This window comes from Manacus candei, unplaced genomic scaffold (assembly GCF_025592945.1).
Source record: "Manacus candei isolate 608988 ecotype Guabito, Panama unplaced genomic scaffold, ASM2559294v1 h1tg000056l, whole genome shotgun sequence".
NCBI lineage: Eukaryota > Metazoa > Chordata > Aves > Passeriformes > Pipridae > Manacus > Manacus candei.
Genome location: NW_026138104.1, coordinates 8,374,907 through 8,397,191, shown reverse-complemented (window position 1 = coordinate 8,397,191; position 22,285 = coordinate 8,374,907). Strand labels below are relative to the sequence as shown.

Sequence of the window (22,285 nt, the reverse complement as noted above, 5' to 3'; positions counted from 1 at the left end):
TCAGTGTTACACTGCACTAGCTAGGTATATCCTAAAAGTTGACTTTGTATCCTTGCAAGGCACATTCTAAGTTATAGGAAGTAATTGGTCAGTGGGGCAAACAATTATGAAGTCAGGGGAGAAACTGCCACCACATGGCTACAAATTCTTATAAGCTCCACTTCCACACATCCAAAAGTACATGAAGAGACCAAAAGTATCTGCAGGAACTAGAGCATCATCTTATGTTGTATACAGTAGAAAGAAAGGGTCTTCTATCTGGTTCCCTTGAATTGCTTGTGCTTGTTGCAGACACAAATATTCTAAATATGGCAAATAAACTTGTACCTTTTGTTTAGATTAACCTTGCCTTGGGTGACGTTCCCTCTCCTAATAAAGTACTGACAGTTATCTCTGTGGCCTTTGATTCACATCCTGTTCTTCCTGTTCTCTCTGTGATAGAGGCCAAGGCTCGAGAAGTTGCACTGTGCTTGCTCTGGTTATCTGTCTGCTTATGAAAATTGTTGTTAATTTTGTGCATATCAGCTTCTACATGATATATATAAATTGCTCAGAATGTAGTATAATGTGTAAGGGTTGCCTTGTCAGCTGTTCTGTTGAGAAATTCCCTTCATGTCCACGAATGAATTCACCCAGGATCTGATTTCTGTGCAGTTCAGCTGATGCAGTCAAAAAAATCCCCAGCACATGACCAACAAAAAAAATCAAAACAAACCTGCCCATGATAGTTACATACACCTATGAGGGTCTTTCTGTGATGGGGGAAGAGCAGCTGTTTTGAAGAAGAAAACTGGAATGCAGGGTTTTGAACATATTTTTGGGGAATGGGAGAAATTGCTAACTTTAATAGCCATTGACTGTAATGAATTCCTTCATAGGCTTATTCCCGTTCCAAAGTCCAGTGAAAGGACAGTCCGAATGCATAGTTTTCAATGTGTTTTAGACCATTAAAGCCTCCTTACTGCTCAGTGAATATTTGGCTGTAAGCTCTAGATACCTCATTAAGTACTAAATTAAGAGGCCCGATGCAGCCTCTTGTTTTCTGAAATCAAAGCAAAAAATCCTGGGACTGTGAACATTACTCTGAAAGGCCTTTTTGATAATTTTGTGCATCAAAGGAGTCGTTGGTGTTTGTGCAGTCTTTTTAATGAAAACCCCTCATATCTAGACGTTATACCACATAGATGAATCATGTCACTAACCTGCTATTAAGTCACATATTGGACTTTTCAAGGAGTCTTGGGGTTTTTTTCTTCAGATTCTTCTGGTTAGGTTGTTACCTGAAATTAATTTTCCTTCTATTTCAAGTCTTGGTAAACCAGCATTCTTCACATGTGAATAGCTCCTGGTTTACATTGAATGAAGGTTTTGTTATGTCTGACAGTGTTTTAGTTGCATAAATGCAGAGTATGAGGTGATGATAAGAACATGGTGCTAATACAGCAGAAGGCGATCAGCTACCGAAGCATTTAGTCCGTTGCCATGCCCATACCATCCAACACAGCCATTTGGGACATTGGTTTTCATGGCAGCTGTACAGTGTTATGCTTGAGCTGACTGTATTTGGGGGAAAGGAGGGGAAAAGCAAGTACAAGACACTTATTGAGGAACAGATGAGTCTTGGTGGTACTGCATCATTGAAGCTGCCCCTCTTCATAGTCTGCCACTCAAGCAAATGAACACAACCTGCTGGGTGCTTGTGGCTGGACTTCTTGTGCCTTTCAGAAGGGAATTGGGGAATTGCTTGGTGCCTTCTGCTGGGGCACATAAGTGCTTAGTTAATGTTGATCTGCAGATGGAAAACCAAGTAATGATTTACATGAGTGTTTTACAAGTCAGTACAAATGCTCTGCCACTTTTTATGATGCTGCTGGGTTTGACTTTATTCTCTTTATTGGCAGGGTCCTCTTCTGGGACCTATTGATACCTGTAGTGCATGTCTTGTAAAAGCTTACAGGTCATATACATGCAGAGAACACTTTTATTATAATTTCCATTTGGAATACTCACTATAGATGTAGAAATGACCACCATAAAATAGGTCTGCCTCTTCCTTAATTTCAAAAAATAGATTACTAAAGCTGTCATTGTCCTTTCTAGCGTTACTTTCTGGTTCCAACAAATAATTACATTATTTAATGATTTTGCCTAATAGTGTGCCTAATTATATCCTCTGGGCACAAAAATGTAAGTAGTATCTGACCATAGAATCATAGGTCTTGTATGTTGTTTGCTTCCTCTTTGAGAATCTGCTGAATAGCTATGACTTTTTGCTGAATGTATCCTGGTGTGAGTGCTAATGTGCTGTGGTTTTGTAGCTTTAGTTGTTCATGCCTAAAAGCACTTGCTTTTTCCCCTCACATGTTGTCCTAGGGTGATTATTTACAGTGGGTCCATCAGTACAATTCATTGTGATCTCACACCAGGATCGAAGCATACCTTGCTATTTCTCTGACTGGCTTCTCTGTCTTTGCTTGCAAGAGAGAAATAATGTCTTGTCAACCTGATCTTGTAATGCTATCTCAAATTCCTGTATATGGCAAAACCAGGAGCAACAAGGGTGTGATTAAAAGCTATTAGGCTTCTATACAAAGTAAGAACAAGTAAGATGGGGACCTTAGAGTTAACTGGGATCGTGATGGAAATAGTAAACCAAATCATTGCTTCAGGAAAGGTCAGTTGGGCCATTGTTTTAAAATACAAGAACAAGGAAATTGAATAACAACTGAAAGGCTTGATTTGCATGTAGGAAATTCTGCTTCCTTATTGAACTCAGTGTCTTATAGGATTGTTTTTTTTCTTCATTTTAAGTTATATTTTTGAACTATGTTCAAAACTAGGCTGTATAAGGTTGCAGGATAAACCTTCAAACCACAAATCAACCTTTATCTGACTGGAAAGGAGATAAACGTCGTCTTTGGGAAGCTGATCCTTCTTTGTCCATTTATAGGATTTTCTTATGTGTGTTGTTAAGTCAAGTATTGAGCAAGTTACAGCAATGGCCAGATGTACAACAGGACTAAAAGACATGAGTTGTACAGTGGATAAGGCTTGTTTCCTAAGCTAGGCTGAAAAAGGTGTTAACTGAAGTTTTTGAGCAGTGTACATATTTTTCTCTCTTAACAGTTCATGGGCAGTGTGTGGTAAGCTAATAACAAACCAGCTTGTGTGGACTAGCAATTTGTTTATTTTTCTAAATAGTTCTTGAGCTTCTAATTAAAACTTAGATTTTAAAAAAAGAGACTTAACTTGAAATATGCAGTTGATCTGTGTGTGTGTGTGTGTGTGTTGGCAAATGAAACATGGCATTTGAGAGTGGAAGGATAGTAGAAATATTTGTTATTCCAGTGTTCCATCTCCAGGCACTTTTTGCCTGCTGTGGTGATGAGTGAGATGCGGAAATAACTGAGAACAATCTCCATTTGGGAAATGGAGAAACCTCTAAGTTGTAACAAAAATGTGCTAACTTCACATCATTATGGATCATTAAGATAAAGAGAGGGGTCCAGTCAAAAGGCCTGAAACAAGTTAGACTTTTGTAACTATCTAATCTCTTACCTATGTCACTGACTTTTGGTTTAGTTTCTTCAGATAGCCTAAATCTCATGGTAAGAGACAGCACTGACAGAGTTATAAGCCTGTAAGCTGATAGGAACTAGAAATCCTTTATTTTATTAGTTCCACTCTGCACACTGAGGATGGTCTGCTCGCCACTCATGTATTACTGTTTTAGCCTCCTCCTAAACTGACGTATTATTAAGCATATCACAACATTAACATGCTGTGTTATGAGTGGTGTTCATCCTTGTGACCTGTAGACATGTCCATTAGTGCCTTATTTTGACTGTAACATGACAGCTGACAACAGAAGTGCTCAGTATATTATAACTTTGAAACACTCCTGATGTAGTGGTAGCATTTGACAGTACTCTTGGCATCTGGATGCTAAAACTGGAGGAGAGAACTTCTGGGGGTGTCCATGGTGCTTTGGTTTATATAATGAGTTTTTCCCTCTTCTGAATACAGACTGTGGCACGTTAACAAATAACAAAAAGCTCAGGAAGCGGGGGATGGTTTCCGTAAGCTCTCACTGAGAGAAATTCAAGTTCAGTCACTGGGGATTTTGCTGCTTGAAGCATTCCTCCTGCAGTGCAGTGTGCCGTGCCCCTGAACAGGTAGAGAATATCAAGCTTCTATCCCAGTTAACTTGCTTCTTATTTCTAGACCTCTAGAGAGGGGAGCAAAAGGAGATTGAGGGGACCACAACTCTAAGTTGCTGGCATTTTATTTTCAACTCAACATCTTTATGAGACTGTATTTCCTTGGGCTGCATTAAACGTGTAGACCTTTAGTCAATGCAGAAATTCTTCAGAGGTTCTCCATACTAGAGCTGACTGAATTGCTTGGAATAAGTGTATCTAACATATTTAGTATTTTGGAAACTATTTGAAAAACTTTTTAAATATTGATTTCCGTGTGAAGTGTTTGCCTAGAGTACATTTAAGAGAATGCTACTGACTGGCCAACTACTTTGAGAATATTGAAAAGCATCATCTAATGAGTAGAAACTGAATAAAGAAAATGTGTGAATTTTTCCAAATGCATTTTTAGAAATCAGAGGTTCTGCAAATAATTATGTGATTTAAGCAAACATCCTGGGAAAAAAGACTGTGAACAGTCTGCAGATCTTACTCAGATAAAGATAACTTTACTGTGTACTCTTCCCCTTCTGCCCATTTGCCTGGATTTCTTCATTGTTCTTAAAACAAATGCATGGTTGTTGTTTATATTAGCTGTATACTTCTGTGAGTAAACGCACTCTATACTGCTGAATGGATATACACAGTTTAAATTCAAAAAGTTCATTGACCTTGCTTAGGAAAACCAGACTTTACCAAAGCAGTGGGGAGGAGACAGACCACAGAAGTTTGCACAGCTGTCTTTTTTGTAGTCCACTGAACTGTGTTGTCATGTACCCCTTAATCTCTCAGGGAGATATTTGTCTCCTCACCAACACCTCCCTCCCTGATTAAGGTAGCTGTAGCAGTATATTGATCTCCATCACTTTCTTGTGCAATTAGGTTTCTTGCAGACATTCAGTGACTCTTCAGTGTGTGTTTAGCTGTCCAGTACTGCACAGGTCAGTGTCCATGGTGGTTGTTATTGTGGAGTGAGTGCTAAGGCTGCCTCTTGAAACACTGTGGTGCCATTCAGAGGCTTGTAACCCACCACAGTGTTTGGAGCACCTTTACCAGAGCACTAGTCTATCTTCCTCATGTGTAAACACTTAATTGGTCAATATTTCTGTAGTGTATCTCTAACTTTTGTCTAAAGTGACAGTAGGAGATGTCCAGTCTCTTTTTTCCTGACGTTCTCTTGTTCCAGACAGTGTTTTGTTCTCTGCCCCTTACGCCCTGAATTGTGGGCTCAATTATCCTGGAGGCAAGGCCTTGAAAACTGCAGACTACTGGTTGCTTCCTTCAACTGGATTCTTTCTGTGTATCATCTCCATGGCTGATGATCTTCTTCTCTCCAAGCCTTTGCAATCAGATTTAATCGTTATACTAATAACTGCACAGTGGAAATGGGTAATTTCTGAGCACATGATCAGTGTGACTAATGAATTTACTGTAGCAATAGCAGGATAGCACATTCAGCAGCAGGAACATAGTAGTGTACTCCTCTCTGTGTCTACACACACGACTTTCTGTTCAAGACTTGTATTGTCTTTCAACCTACCATCAAGCTGCAGTGTTTGTGTTCATGTACACTTGCACAGGACCCAGCAAAGATCTCATTCTGAGTATATGCATGTGCAAGTCTGAGATGTGGTCCTGGTGGAGGGGTTGACTGATGGCACAGTTTTTTCTTGGGCCAAGGTCCTCTGCCATAGTGCCCTGCCTTAGTCAGAAAACATTTTACTGGGTAAGATTTTGCTGGCTCAGTATGGGCTAAGCGCTGCTGGGACTGTTGAGGCCATCTGGATGTTACCAACAGATGTAATTGCAGTATTTCATATCAGTCGTGGCCAAGAGTAGGAAGCTAAGGGAAATCCATTTACAGAAACAATGTGCAACTTCCTGTTTGAGTTGTGTGTGGAAATAAAAAAGGCAATGGAGAAGTAGAGCAGTCTTAGCAATTCCATCTCTGTCCTGGCCCTTCCTCCCCACCCTGTTAGACTGGTAAACGTCATACATACTTGCGATTTGATTGTCTGTCTTCTGCTTTTACTTAATATATCCCAAATTACAAGAAGTCTGTATGACTCAGTCCAAAATAGTAGCGCAGTGTTAGGAAATGTGTGAGGGAATTTTTGTTAACTCTCCTTTTTTGTTTGAGTATCTTAATAGGTTTCCATGTGCAATACTGTGGAAACTGGGCTTTCAGAAGAAGTGTGGGCTGAGGAAAGTTCATAATGCTTCTAAGCTTGTCCTGTGTTGATGTACTTTCAGAAAGGATAGCTGCTTACTGAAAGGGATTTGAGAAAGGAGAGACTGCATCAGAATGTTGAACTGTCTTGTTCTGTATTTGTCTTTTGAAAACAAAAGTGTTGTAACTTGTCAGATCCTTGTTGTTTTAATATTTAAGTGACATGGAAGAACTCTTTACTGCAATAATATGCTGAAGGTAGTAGTATAGATACTAAGTTAACTATAAAGTGGAATAAGCATACTGAAAACTTGTAAGTGGAATCTGTAGTGGCTGAATCTGTTCCTGCCACCTTATTTTACCAATAAGACTCACAGGCAGTGAGTCTCATCTTGCAGTGGGGAGTGAGAATGAGACTCTTGCAATGGGGACAAGAGGAAAAAAATTACCATTGCTGGGTATCCTTCCACTGGAGTAGCACCTCATAGTGTTGTTTGCCATAGAGGCTTGCTTACGTTTCTGTAAAAAATCTTGAAAAAATCTGGAACTTTAGTAATTCTCTTCTGAACAAGCTGCAATCTTCAGCCTTTGAACATTTAGGAAACAAAAGAAGATAAAAAGATGTTTGATGTATGGTAAGCTGTGTTTGTGGCACTAAGCCAAGATGTTTTGTGGTGTAGATAGTATAGCCTTCAGCCATGTGATGTCTGTTTAATGAATACCTACGAGTTACCCTTGGTGCAGTGCTGACCCAGCTGAAAACTAGCACATCTCCCACTAGCTTATATCACTGCCATCAGATGGCATATGGTCAAAGAGGTATAGAAATAACATTGTGCCCTGGTTGATTTGTAATCATAACTATGTCGGTAGGTGGTTAGAAGATACCCAGTATCATTCCAACATATGTTGTCTCTGCTTTATGTCTTAGGGAAGTGGTCTGTCCTAGGACTGTCAATCTTAGACACCTCCTAGGCCCTGGATTCACATGGAGAAGTGGGGTGCCTGGGAGAGGCATTTTTGTGTAATAAGTGAGTTTTGTTGGTTTTGGTTGTTTGGTGGTTGGCATTTTTTTTTTGTTTTAAGAAAAGTATGTGAAAATTAATGCAGAAAACATTCAAGCAAATGCACGTGACAAATGAGAATAATCCATTTAACATAAACTTTATTATTGGAAAGTATTTTATTTTGCTATTAGAGATGATAAAATAAGACACTAAAGAGGTGATAAATTACAGCTAAGGCAATATTACCTCACTTTCTCTTGGTATAGGTTCTGTCTCATCCCCTCCCCAGTTTGACTTGCCAAGTTACAACTGAATGTGAGGGATTTGGCTTTGGGCTGTTTTTTGTTCAGACATGAGCATCCTGACTTGTCATTGTTACAGCTCCTTACCTTAGACAAACTTTCAGAAAATTCCAACTTGTTCTGTTGAGTTTATTTTTTTATAAGCTTTTTTTAGATGGTTTCCTTTTCAGCCACCTGCAGTGCTCTTTGCAATTGCACATGTTCATCTCCTACGACATTGCTTTTTTTGGCACACAAAATGCTTTTCGTTTGACATACAATTTTGTTCTACTCCCATGGTGGTTCTTTAGTGAGTCCAAACTACTGAAGAAGCCGTTTTCATTTTTTCCTTTCTGTCCGTGTGCTTTCCTTCAGTCAAAAATATATTTAGGTTTGTATGTTTTGTTTAATTCTAGACAAGTGCATTGCTTCCCGTAAGGAAAAGAGGGACTCACTCAAGCACTTTAAAATGCTGCAACTCTTATGTGGGAGCGTGCATAAGCATATTTTGCTGCTTCTTTTTTTTTTTTTTAAAGGAGCCTCCCCATGTATGCATATCTTCAGGAATACCCATTAAAAAAAAGGTTACTAAAATCTAATTTCATGTACTGAAATACACTCCCGGATGCAGTTCGGATTTTGACTTCACATAATCAAAAGCATTTATCTGCTTTTTAAGACTGAATACAAACATAACACGTTATGACTGCACATCCCAAATGTTGTTTTGTCAAAAATGTATCAGTAGGATTGTACAGTTGAAACACTTCTCTTTTGAAGTGTCTTCTACTTTAAAGACTGGTTTTAATTAGCAACTGGTGTTAGTTAATCACTGAAGTGTCTGATTGGTTCCCTGTGTAGAACAGTAGAGGAGAGGGGATGTATCTTGTTGGTTCTCTTATTGGAACCCTGCCTTGGTGAAGGGGAGATGGTGGGTCGGAGGGAGGACTGAGTAAGAGAACTGACTTTCAAAGAAGTGTTTGTTGTACAGTGTGAAACTCAAGTAGATGGTTACCAGTTGTTAATTTGCCATATGCTATGGTTTTGATCTGTGTAGAGCTGGGTCTGTATTTCCTGTCATGCAGTGGTTATGAAGTGGTGGGGGGTGGGGTTCAGCCACAGCTGAATCTCCTGCAAATACTGGAAAGCATATTCTGGAGTGATCAGGGATTTTGTGTTCAGAACAGGGAATAGCACCATGAAAGCTACTTTTCTCTCTCTCTACTCCCAACATGTGATGCTCAAAAGCCATAGATTTTAGAAGGCAGGTAGAGATAAATGCAAATAATCTCCCCATCTCCCCTTCTCTGTGTCTTCCCACAAAGATCTGCATTAATGATGCTTTTTTTTTTCTGCCTGTGTATTGTACTCAACCTCTTGAAGAAAGTGTTGAACTAGCAGTTAAATTTGAAATAAATAAAAAGTTATCTAGAATACAAAAATTTGTTGTGCTCCGCATGAACATATATCAGAGATCATTAGAGGTCTTTTTTTTTTTTTTAAAAGAATAATATTCATAATGCACAAACCAAACTGCACCATGTGTCTGTTTGGTTTGCTCAAATGGTTAAAATCTTCAAGTAGAGTTTGCCAAAGCACAGGAAGTGTGACCCATAACTCACTTGTGCATTTTCATTAGCAATTAAAAGCACAGATGGAAGGTGTTTTGCAGAGAAATCTGGGGTAACTTTCTCTGTTTCGCTGTGGTCAGAGCAGGCAGCTGTGGCAGCAGTGCCTGTACCTGTGCCCACCTACACTCTGTCTGTGTCTATTCTCAGTGCTGCTGCAGGTGCACAGCTCCAAGAAGCTGGCCCAAGCAGCAAAGCTACTTGCTTGGCGTAGCACAGGAAGTCTGGCAGAGCCAGGAATAGAACTTCAATCTGCTGTTTTCCAGGCTCTTGCTTCTAGCCACAGACCCATCCCACCTCTTCCCTTCACTCGACTGATGTCCTGGCAGACAGCTGCCTCCTGCGTGCAGGGCCAGCTGCTTCTGCAGCGCTGTCTGACCTCCATACTCCAGATGTTTGAAGTTCCATTTCCCCCATGCTTATGTGAACTTTAGCAAAATGCTTCTGGCATTTCTCCAATGCAACAGGGAGGAGGGAGGACTGTTGTCTTTATTTTTTTTCTTTCTGTAATGCAGGCCTCTGTACAGCTGCTAAAAATCTCTTCCTCTGTAGGACTTAAACTCCATTTGTCTTCAGTTACCATCTGCCAGTCTTACTTCCCACATCCCTCTCCCTGTTCCCAAAGACACTCCTGCAGACCTCCCCTCCTTATGCTCTGTGTTGGCATCATATTCCTTTCAGTTGGGGAATGTGGGGAGCAGGGGTTGAAGGTATGATGAGACACTCTTGTGTCTCTCCACAGATATTTCTCATTTATAGACCCTTATTCTCTGAGGTGGCATTTTACAGGTGAGACCTACTATTTTCTGTCAACTACCTCATTTTATGTTCTCAGCATCTTCCGTGACCGTGCTCTGAAGAGAATAAGTGAGAATAACATGAGAAGCTTCTTTCCTTCTGTCCTGTCTGAAGGATGAATGTGTCCTCCGTAGCAGTCCTATTTGCACTTGGCACCAGGAAAGAAAAATCAGGCATGAACTCAAGTCTGGCTCTTGGACAAGTGGCCTGGTTTCTTTGCTCTGATTCTTGTCCTAGAATGTCATGTACCCTCTCCCGGCCCCTCTGCTCTGTCCTTGCCCCGCATCCCCTTTCTGCTCAGTTTCCCCAGCAGAACAGAATGTATGACTAGATTTGCCAATAGGGTACTCTGAAAAGCGTCTATGTAAATAATCCTTTAGCTAAACAGGCCTCTCTTTTTCCTTTTCATTGCTATTGTGTAGGTGTATGTGCCACTCCACAGGTTGTGTTTTGGAAATTGGGGTCCAGTTGGGGTCCACTTCTTGGTGAATCCTAGTCTTCCTTTTGGAAGAAAGGCTAAAGCTGAGGCTATCTGTCTATGCCCAATAATCTTTAAGCCTGTTTCTCTGGCTTTTGTTTTCAGCTTCTTGATTTTAATGAGGCTTTTTTTTTAAACACTTGCAAGCATATGTTCTGTCACTCAGGAATCAATTTTTTTTTAAAGTATGTCTTGAAATCAGTGTGGTTTAAGAAACATGCTATGGAACTATGTGCATTATTGTTTTACATTCAGTGCTTCTGAATTCTAAAACCATGCAGAAAGCAAACTGTCCTGAATAAATGAGATATCTATGGTATGCTTCCCTCCCTGACCATTTCCCCCCCACAACTGTCCTGATATCCCAGAAAAAATATATGTATGAAGGTATAAAAGATCTTAACCTTGCTGAAATCTTGTCTGCTTTATGCTGGTGTCAATTGCTTGGAGAATCAGACAAAATCTGCTAGTGTATATAAAGGAAAAGGTTTTAGTTCTTATGTCAGGGGCTAGCTACATAGGATTAAACTGACATATAATCTGTGCTCAGAAATAATTAAGAAATACAGTGATAAATGTCAAAATAAAGGCCACAACCAACACTTTATAAACCTTCCTCCCCAGATATTATGGATGATATTTGTAAGATGCATTGTTAGCATTGTGATTATATATATGTATATAGTTTATGTATATAAATATATTTCGTGTATAAATATATTTTAAATAGATTTACATATGAGTTACTTCTGGAAATAGGACTTAATATTTCTTTTGTTATTTTTCCTTTGATCTGTCTAGTGCCATTCCCCCACTCTGCTGATGGTGAACATTTTAATATGGACTGTGAAAGTTGCTGTATATATCTGTGTTGATGGCCTTAGTTCATTGTGTTAATCTGTAAAAGCTCTTGAATGTGAGCCCTCTCTGCAGGAAAAGGAAGGTGACATATCAGATTATGAGACATGGCTTATCTGGCTCCTCTAGCCTTTTACTTTAAGAGGCCTGGATTTACCAGGACTTCAGGAGATGAAGCTTTCTGGAGAGCCTGTCCTACTATTGTCACTTGTCTGCATGCTGAGGGAATGTGTGAGAAACTTCTATCTATAAATTTACCAGAAAACATTGCTGCATTTGCAGCTCTTAAATCTATTTCAGTTGCCTCCTACATTGCTAGCACCACATACAGAGCAAACAAACAAGGTGAAACTCAGATGTCTAAATGCTTCAGAGGTGATAGGAGACCTGTCTTTCATGGTGCAACTTCAGAAGGCATGGCAGGATATTCTGAGGATTCTCAAATGACATTTAGACAGTGGGGTTCAGGCAACTATTAACCATAGTGATGGATTGTGTAAGTGAAATAATAAAGCCTTGAAATCCTTATATTCTGAAAAGAATTTGGGGAACTGAAAAGAGCATCTCTGTTTCTCTTCTCTACTAACTTACTTGTTGCTGGCACTGACTTTCTTCTGTGGATTGACTGATAAGTTGACAGTACTTCAGGAGACTTGACTCTGGTGACTGTCCAAGGGGCTGCTAAAGATGTCTTGAATTCATCTCTTGAAGGGGGAGATGCTAAGAAAGTAGTGCTAAGGAAGGCCTTTTCTCTTTTTGTTGTGAAAGTGAAAGATAACCAGTAAAAAGCCTCTAGTATGGTAACTTGAGATGAAGATATGTTCAAAGCTAATTAGGGACTTGAATTTCACACAGTTGATGGCTAACTGGACATGATAAAAGGTTGCATCAAGTCTTCTGCCTTAGAGACAGGATTGGTCCCACTAGTTACTAATAACAGAGCAGTACTTCTGTCATGTTTCATTCAGGTTTTTTATATGCTTCTCTGGTGTTGGTTAACTTAACCAGATGTCTGTGCTGAAGAACTGGGAAGAGAAAATGCTCACCAAACTGCCCAGTTTTGGTCTATAATTGAGTTGGTGCAGTCACAATTTGGGTATTCAAACAATTTCTAGTCAATGGAATTGACAGTTCTAATTCCCAGTGCCAGTACAGCCTCATACTTGGGAGAAGATCCCCATGGACTAAATGAGTGCGTGCATAGCGATAACAAGGGTGACCAATGCCAGTTGTGCTGACACTCTGCTCTCTGTGTCCCCCTTGAGACCAGGCTTGCTTAGTCTCAGACTCTCCTGGATAACAGATGGAAATAATTTATTTTAGTTCCATAGATAAATTCTTAAGTTTCTCGAACAGTATCTTGGTGGGGATCATACTATATATATATATATATATATATATATATATATATACTAGTCATCAAGTCAAATGCTTGAATTACTAGCACTTTAATCATGAGTTAATGAAATGTGTACTTTGTAAAATTGTGCAGGTATGTGACTGTATGTGTCATAAACCCACAAACTACTCACTTGAGCTTTTTTTATGCCTGATGTGCTTTATACCTGTAACTGATCTTTTCTGTAGAATATTCCTCTTGCAGTTTAAATATGTTGACACTTCCTGTACTGAATAATACTGAGTTTTCTGTTGAATTTTCTTTACAAAATAACAGCATAAAATGGTGCTCTCACTGAATAAGTTAGCTGTCTGTCTGAACTCATTAAAGCTGGGGATTTTATTGTTCTTTTTGTAGGTCAAACTGACTTCTTGCAAGTGGCCTTTACGGCGTGCCTTGTCCAGGGTCTCTTCAATGCCATTACTCTATTATCCATAACTCGTCTATTAGAGTCTTATTAAATACAATTTCTTTGTGGAAGTAGAAGTGGAATAAATCTGTATTTCTAAAACAGAAACAGGCTTATGTTCTTAGTCTCATCAGTTTATTTTCATTTCAGGGAAGCTTATTATATGAACTATAGAGCAAGACAACGAAATCTGTAATTTTGGAGAATGACAATGAGGGTTAATATTAAAGCTGGGTCTAGGAACAGATTGCAAAGATTGAGGGTTTGGGTAATTTTTATTTATTTAAAGGATGCTGAAAGCACCTTAGTGTTTGTTTCTTAAATTATCTTTCCTTTGGTTAACACTACTATTTATAATCTGGGTGTATGAACTTGTAGAAAATATTTTTGGTGTTAGAATGTGTTTAGCATTCAACTATATGTATTTTACTGCTATTACCACCTAATCTGAAGCTGCGGCTCATTTTTACAGGTAGTAGAACAGAACTTACTTTTCATATGCAAATGTAAAGTAGTAAGCTTAGAATCCAGACAGTTGTCCCAGAGGTCGAGGTTGGACACTAAACTTTCTCTGCATCACTGTCTATCCCACATATTCTAGTTTTATTGACAAGATTCACTGTGAAGCCTGTGTCTTTGCCCAGTATTTTGTGTCACATCAGGCACAGTTTTTGCTGAAGTGAGATGCTATATTTGATGGATTGCCAGCCTGATGGGGTATGTCAAATCTACTGTTCCAATTGGCTTATTTTTGATTAGAGGTTTTAGGGCTCTTTTTTTAATGTCATTCTTTTATAAGTCTGTGGTTTTGTTTGTATAAAGTAATTCTAATATACTGTTAACATTTAGATGTGTATATAACACTGATTACCCTGTAACCAGGGCTTTACTTACTTGAAATAGGTTAGTAGCAGACCCAACTCTATATTCAACAGGAACTGAAAAATCAAGAAAGGGATACAATGTCAAAATTACAGAAAACTGCTGCCAGTAAAGCTACCTGGCCTTCCTTGTCTCCTCACTTTAGAGAAAGTAGCAGCTTAAGGAAGCCTGTAGATTTTGAGCCTACATTTCTTTTTGTCTGAGTGGCTTAGGGACGAATTGAAAAGTTACTGGCTTGTAGCAGTGTGCAGCACAGGACATTTGTTTTAAGGCCGTCCATGATGTGAAAATAAAAGTTCTTAAAACCATTGCATGAAATGGCCTGAAAAGCTGTCAGTAAAAATGGTGGTGTAATTTTAGGATTTTTTTTCTCTTATGTGTTTGGATGTTAGTTTTTTTTAAATGAAGGAAATGTCCTTGAAGTGACTTTGTGCTCTTCCTCAAACTCATGTGGTGATTTGAGTTTTGGGGCTTTTGGGGGTGGGAAGGGGGAGTGTTTCCTAAGTGGGTTTTTTTTTTTTGGTAGTTTGGTTAATTTGTAACTTTCTACACTGTATCTTAGTCTCTCTTTTGGGGAGTTTTGTTTGTCCACTCCTTTTACCTGGTAGCCACCACTTTCACTGTTAAGGACTGGGGAGTTGTTCTCTCCCCTAACCATTACTCCACACTTCCCAAAAGCCTGGCAGCTTTTTCCAGCTCCACCACACAGGTCGGTGTGTGTGCTGTTACAGCTTCATTTGTGAGGAACTGGGGAGGAGCAGAGTAGGAAACTTGGAGTTTTCCTGCACAACAGTTCTGGAGTACAAATCTAAAGGGTATTTGCCTGGTGTAAATTTGTGGTATTAGTGTAATGAGTTATCCCGTCCTTCAGGACAGCATGAGGTTGGCAGTACCTTGTTAGTGGAATTGATTTGGTAGAGATTATTCTTTTTCTTTTATTCCCTGTTCTTTACCAGCTGTGCATCCATTTGGTGAGAGAAGTGGTGGCTGTGTGAGTATCTGGCTCATAAATTTGAGTTGCAGTGGTTCAGGATTAAAAAAGGTTGTAGAAGCTTGAATTGGTTTTCTTTTTCCCTTCCCCTGCCTCCTCCCCATATCCCTAGATGTGTGAGCTGTATTAAAATATTAAAGATATCCTCAAATTAGCTTGACCAGATGTACTGCATTCTCTCTTTCTTGTAAATTGTTTGTTCTGGGCTTGCACACTCTAGCACATGGATAGAGTGCTATCTACAGCACAGAATAATAAAAGAATGACTATTTGCTGTATCATTGCTGTGCTCCACTTGGCCTTGATGCTACTTCTGAGGAAGCAAACAGTTAAAATTTAACTCTACATCGTGTTGTTCAACTGGGTTTTTCATATGACTTGAAGAAGAAAGATAGTGGAGGCAGCTAATAATTAACAGTTCCTTCAACCTCCAAGCTTAATTTTGCTTCTGGATTAGCTGGCATAGTCCCTAGCACCCAGTTATAATGGCAAAGGGGGTTAAGTTAAATTTTGCTTCCCAAAGGAAACATGTTGTGCTTTTCCCTCTTCTCCAAATCAATATAATGCTGGACTTTTTGTCACTGGATTATGTTGTCTAGGAGTGAGAATCCCATCCCAATACCTCTGATTTTAAGTTATGATACATATTTATGTTTCAGCCCAGGCCAAACATACGTGAAGCTGGTCTGACTCTTTGCTAATGCTTATTAACCTATGTTAACCCAAGCCAGCTTGCCATACTTTGCTCCACTGTCTTTGATGTTTAGAAGTAGGTTTTGTGCATGAAATCACAAACCACCTACTGTTTAGCTGTCTTGTTACCATATCAGAACAAACACTTACTCATAGCTACAGATGTCAAATGTGACCAGAGTTTTTTGAGAATTGTCTGTTTTGGCTGTTACCTGGTATGTGTGGCATGTGTCTCTTGCACATTAACTCATCTGGCTGGATAACTATGCTGTCCTACTAAAAATTGTTTGTGTGTCGAGTATTTCCTCTTTTGGAAGTGAAAAACATTGCCTATGACTAAAGAATAAACTTCCACACGAATGTCAAGCAAATAGATACAAATAAAAATAGAAAAATGAGCAATTGTTGCGTGCTTTGTTTTGCATAATGTTCACATCAGAGTTACTAATATGCAGATCTAAAAAAAAAAAGTAATTTCTTGAAGTAAGATGCTGTCTAGTAGCTCTGATGGGCAGCCTATTGCTCTGGGCAAAGCATATGCTGTGAGCCTTTTCTTTGCATAGGGGTAAAATCCCGCCATGCTTTTCCGGTGCACCAGATGTGGTGGGAGTTGCAGTCTCGTTTGCTTTGAACAGCAAATTAGTCTCTTGCACAGACATGCCTGAATGCTGTTCAGGGCTTCCATATGTGCCCCGTTGCTGGCCCTGTGCTATGATACAGCCTCCTCTTTGCTCTCTGATACAGTCAGTCTCCTCTTTGCTTTGTTTACCTTACTGAAATCCATGCAAAGGCTTTACAGATCACTACTTCATTTTGGATAAGCTGTCTAATAAAATTAATATATGCTCTTTTCTTGTTCTAAGAGTTTTTTCCATTAACAACGTGTTGCAGTATTACTTTAGTTTCCAAAACAGATATGGTACAGCATCTTTTCCTGGAATTTCTTACCCTCTGCTGCAGTAACTTATGGAATTTTCATTGTTTTAGGGAGGAAAAATCAGACTTTGTGGACTACCTGCTAGGAGAAGATGCATCTTTTTGTACTGTGAAGGGCTTTGTTTTGTTTCATTTCTCTTTTCTTTTGCTATGAACGTTAAGAGAATGCTTAGTATAAAGATGCATTTTTGTCCATCCACTGAACAAAAAATGAATTTATTGGTAATAACAGATTTGTTTTGTGAGAATGAAGTAGAAGCATGATTTATTTCAAGGGACATAGTATTTTAAAATATCCGATTTTGAAACATTGTAGAGTGTTTCTCAGATTGGTGTTCTCAGCCTCCTATATTGCTATGTTGTTCATTGGCTCTAAGGTTGGTTCTTTTTCTCACCTATGCAGTGCTCATGTATTAGAAAATATGAAGAGTTGCTTATTTATTGAAGAGTTTTAAAAGGTAGTTTGAGAACTGCTGTTATTGAACAGAAAGGCTCGGGTTGTGTGGAGAAATTGGAAGAGAGATGATCCAAGAACATGTGGCACAACACTCATAATCCTTTTCAGCAAGATCAAGAAACAAACTAAAGGCAGAACTAACATGTATGTTTTACTCTCTAAAAGGAAAAGAACAAATAATAGCTGGATTTGAAAAAATGAGTAGTCTTATTCTTTAGTCCTCATGCTATCATCTGTGAAATTGGCCATGAGAGCAAATGTGGCTGCAGTGGGTGATATCTGATACTGATGTGGTAAATTCTTGATATATAGGATTGTCTCTTGAAAAGGTATTTTTTAAATTCCTGACTTGGGGATTCTTCAGAGCATGAGCATTTAGAACAATAAAGCTTTCTCTAAAGTTTTATTGGAATATTTAATTAATTTATTTCAAGTAAGCTAATGCAGACATACATTTTTAATGTCCTGCGTTGCTCTGGAAAATCACAACTCTTACTTCTGTTAAGATTCTCTGTGCTTCCAAAGTAAAAGAACCTTTTGCAATGTTACAAGTAGTCTGTTATTTAGCTCTAAGCTGTAAAAACAAGCTTGCTTGGTATTCCTGCTTTAGGTGCTTCTCCACTTGTGTTCCCACTTATAATCTGCAATGGTATCTAACAAACCTATTAAGGAGGGGTTTATGTCTTTCTGTAGTCAGGAGAATTTAAGATTACTTGAGCATGTGTACCAGTTACTGAAAAAAGCAGTTCTGCTGAAGACATTTCACAGTGAACACTGAATGCTGGCTTTCCTAGAAATGGTCATTTCCTGGATACTGACCTTGTTTTTTTTCATCTTACCTCATACAGAAGTAGAGTGAAAACTAATTCTGTGCTTCATCTTTGACTCTGCTTCACTAAACAAAACTTTGCACATCACAACATTCATTTTAGATAAGACTATTTCTAGAGACATACCTAAACGAATACTGATGGACAAGGATTTTTCCTTCCTTCTGAACCTTCACTCTTTTTTTTTTCTCCTATGACAGTCTCTCTAGGAGGAATTGATGCTTACAGACTAAGAATTAGTTTCTTTAGTGGAAAAAGTGGTGACTTGATAGGTTTTGCTCCAACTGGTGGTTTTTGTCAAACACCATCTCCTGCAACGAGATTCTGAAGTTCTAGTAGGTACTTAAACCAGTAAATTCAATCCCTGAAGCTTGAAATAGGCTTTCTAGAGGTGGGAGTTCCTGTGACATCTGATGCTTGATTTGCACTTGTTCTTCTTCAGCTAGGGTTTAAGCAGTGGTTATATTGCATGTAGAAAAGTGTCTGTTATGTGAAGCTTAGCTTGATTTTTCATGGACTGCTGGACTGGCTTTTCTTTGTCTCTTTAGGTATTTTTCTAATAAAATTATGGTACCCAGCATATTTTATGTTCCTTTACTTGCATCTTTAAGGCTTTGTTTTATTCTTTTTAGTAAAGCTGCTATGAACACTATGATTGAAACTAGCCTCAGTGCTGAAATTAGTCCTTCTCCGTGCAGACTCTTACTCTGACATGCACTGATGGCTTTGCTGAAAGAAATTACTGCACAGACTTCCCAAGCTTAGTCCCCCTCTGGGCTGTGGGCAAATTGCTTAGCTTGTCTGTCCTGGTTTCCCAGCTGTGGAGTCAGAGTAATTTATTACTAGTGCCAGTCATAAGAACACTGAGGGTTAATCTGCAAGGACTGTATCTGCATAGTGTCTTTAGAGTGTCAAACCAGTAATGTATAATTGTAATTTTATTATTAATATTGGTTATTTCATTAAGGTGTAGTTTTCTAACAACATTCGTGTAGATTTAACTCATTTCATCAATAAACTGGCATCCTTCCAGCCACATTAACTTAGTTCAGACTCTTCATCTAACAGTGAAGCCTAAACATGTAGCTAGCTCTATAAAAAAACCAGCAAATGCCTAAAGAAACCCATACTTTCTTGTTTTCAATCTAGACTGTGGACATCCATAAAGAAAAGGTCGCTCGCAGAGAGATAGGCATTTTGACGACCAATAAGAACACATCAAGAACTCACAAAATTATAGCACCAGCGAACATGGAACGTCCTGTAAGGTATATTCGAAAACCTATAGACTACACGGTGCTGGATGATGTTGGCCATGGCGTAAAGGTAAGAATACCCGGATACTTGAGGACTCCAAGTAACACAGACCAGGAGATAGGGTCAGGGCAGAATGCTACTGATATTAAAATGATGAGTTCCTTTATGATAGGAAGGATTATGGGTTTGATATGCTCCCACACACAAACATTACAATAACAAAATGGATTGTTTTACAGTGAGGGTTTTTTGAGCAATGTTTGCCATAACCTTGTGACTGTCAGTGGTAGTCATACTGTCAGGAAATAATGGCTCATAATCTTAGGCTAATGACTTGTCAAAAAAAACCACGACTGACTTTTAGGATTGCTCCTTCCTCCTTTTGATTAAATTGTCTCTGCTACTCCCTTTACTTCTTTAGTTATTGAGAAAAATTAAGTCCTTTCCTATGGGGAAACTAGCTGGGGGGTGGGGTGTTTTGGAGGGTGGACAGGAGAAAGGGGGTCAGCTAGTTTGCATTTAAATCTCAGTGATTTTTGATGTCTCACTCCCATGCTTTTGGGACAGCCTTGTTTTCCTTTTCTCTAAATAAAAACCTTCATAAATTTATGTCTACCTCCCTTGAAGTGGTCATAATTGAAATGAATTAGTATAACATCATTTGCTCCCTGGACATCTTTTTGTAATAATATACCTTTGTATCCCTCTAGAGCAGGCCTTCCAGGTATAATCAGTTTGCAATAATCTTCCTTTGGATGCCCCAGTATCCTCTAAAGCTTGATGTGCTCTGGTCAGTCACTTGTGCAGCTACATCAGCCCATCGTGTGCCCTTTGAATGGCTGAGCTCTTGAGGAGCAGATCTTTCAGAATTACTTGACACAAAAGAGTACCAGTGTCCCTCCTGCTTTGTAGTAACCCTCCCAGTGGCCAGAGGAATCTAATTCCAACACAAGTTGAAAAGCAGTTCTATACCCTGACAGCTCTAGCCTATGAATTAATGTAGCGACTTTAGACTACCTGATCTTTTTCTTTTGTTTGTAACTAAACCTGTATTAAACCTGGTTTTTTACACTAATGATTGAAGCCAGACTGGCTGAAAAACAGTCTTGTGTAGAAGTCTGAAAGACGTGGTCTGAATTTCTATAAAATAGAAACACTGGAGTCAGAGAAATTGGTGATTTTTCAGTACAGTCTGCATTCGAGTGCTCTATGAATAGAGAACACAGGAATTCAGTGTCAGGTTATTGGTTTCTGCATTTAAGTGCTCCAGGGATCAAGTGCTGTAGGAGACTTTTAAAAAGTAGAATAATTACTGTTAGTCTCTGAAACTGATGCTTTGCTGAACTACTTGCATTGTGCAGGCTCAAAACAGGTGGTTTGATCCATGAAGGCTGAAGTTAAGGCGTAGCAGTTGCATTTTCCAATATGGCTATTTGCTTTTGGGAATACCAGTGTCTTTATTCACGTGACCCTCTTTGTTTAGGGGGTGGAAATAAAGTGCTGTTTACCTATTTCTAGGCAGCTCTTATACTATTTTTCTGGTAACGGGTTTTTTTAAATGTTAGTGGTTTATTCTATATTAAAAACTTGGTCTTTTCAGAGGTAAAAGAAAGCTTCTAGTAGTAACCAAATTTACCAACTCATTAGAAGTCAGCTGCAAATTATATCTTGCTATTGTTTCTTCATTGAGTGGTTTGCCTAAGTTATTTTTACAACTGTGGAAGGCATGAAACACTTAGTTGGTATTTTCTATGTAGACTCGTTACACAAATGAAATAAGCTGCCAACCAGACCTCAGGTATATAGTTCAAGGTGGCTGTCATGCATTTGACACCTTCATTAGTGTTGACATTCACTGGACACACTGCTGGACACACTCATTATGTCATTATGCCATTAAGCAATGATATAATTAAATGTTTTAGCCATCATATTAATTGGGTTCGAAGAGTGACACAGATCAAAGCTCTGAAGGAAGTAGCTTACTTTGTCTGCAAACCTAGATGTAGCTGGTGCTGTTATAAGAAAATCAAACCAAAACAACTTCAGAAAACAGGTCAGGTTTTGTTGGAAGTCAGCACAAATAACAGATGATGCTGAGAACCTGAGTTGCCACTTGGACATACAAATCAGGGGGAAGGATATTGAATTACAAACTTTATCTTGTCCAGAATGGTCTTAGAAGATGCTTTAGATTCTGTTAAGTGTTATTTTCTTGAGCAAAAACTTCACCCTAAGTTGGACAGCAACATGTCCAACAAGGCCTTATAAACCATGTTTTTCCAGAGGAAAAGAAGTTTGAGTTTTGCCTAGAATAATTGTCAGTTTGGCTAACTTGTGGGTCCTTAAATGTCTTCTGCTGTAACCACTATCAGTAAAATAAAGTACAACACATACATTGGCATTTAAGTATTAAATAAAATTTATGTAACACTTTGAAATCTGCAGATGACAATATTGCTGTTAGTGGGACTCTGTTGTGTTCTGGTGCAGGCTTTGATAAAGAAACAGAAAGGAAAAACACAAGGAAGAGAAATCAAAAATACAGACTGGATTATACCCTGTTTCTGCTTTTATTGATTTCATTAAATATTGATACTAAGAAAAATGTGATTTAAATATGCAGTATATTTTTCATGGTGATCCTGAATTATTTTTTATAAAAAGTGTACATAAAAATAATGTCTCTCAGAGTTAAAAAACCAGAAAGGTGTAATCTTCAGGGTAAATGCTGTCTTTGCCATACATTTTCCATCTGAGCAAATGCAGGAACACCTCCTATATATACTCACAGCTCATTTTCTTTGTCTCTGCTTCTTATGGCTGTGTAGAAGGGATGCAAAAGCAGGTGCCTGCACACGGGGCAGGAAGAACAGCTCTACCTGCTTCCTTCTGTCTCACATAACATGCAGCAATTTTTGTGGGGGCAGGTGAGGGTGGAGGTGGCAGTGATGTAAGCAGCTGCTCTCTATAGCAGGTTTCCTCACTGATGGGAGACATTTCCTCGGAAGG

General features: G+C 38.9%; 1 protein-coding gene across 11 annotated transcripts in view; it reads left to right on the top strand.

The window, feature by feature from the left end:
- Window positions 1–22,285, top strand: part of ABI1 (abl interactor 1) — a 77,354-nt gene that overhangs the window by 29,642 nt on the left and 25,427 nt on the right. For all 11 annotated transcript variants that reach the window (XM_051802429.1, XM_051802426.1, XM_051802435.1 and 8 more), the window contains exon 3: window positions 19,166–19,342. In XM_051802429.1, coding sequence (XP_051658389.1) covers window positions 19,166–19,342 — 177 coding nt within the window. The remainder of the gene's footprint in view (window positions 1–19,165; window positions 19,343–22,285) is intronic.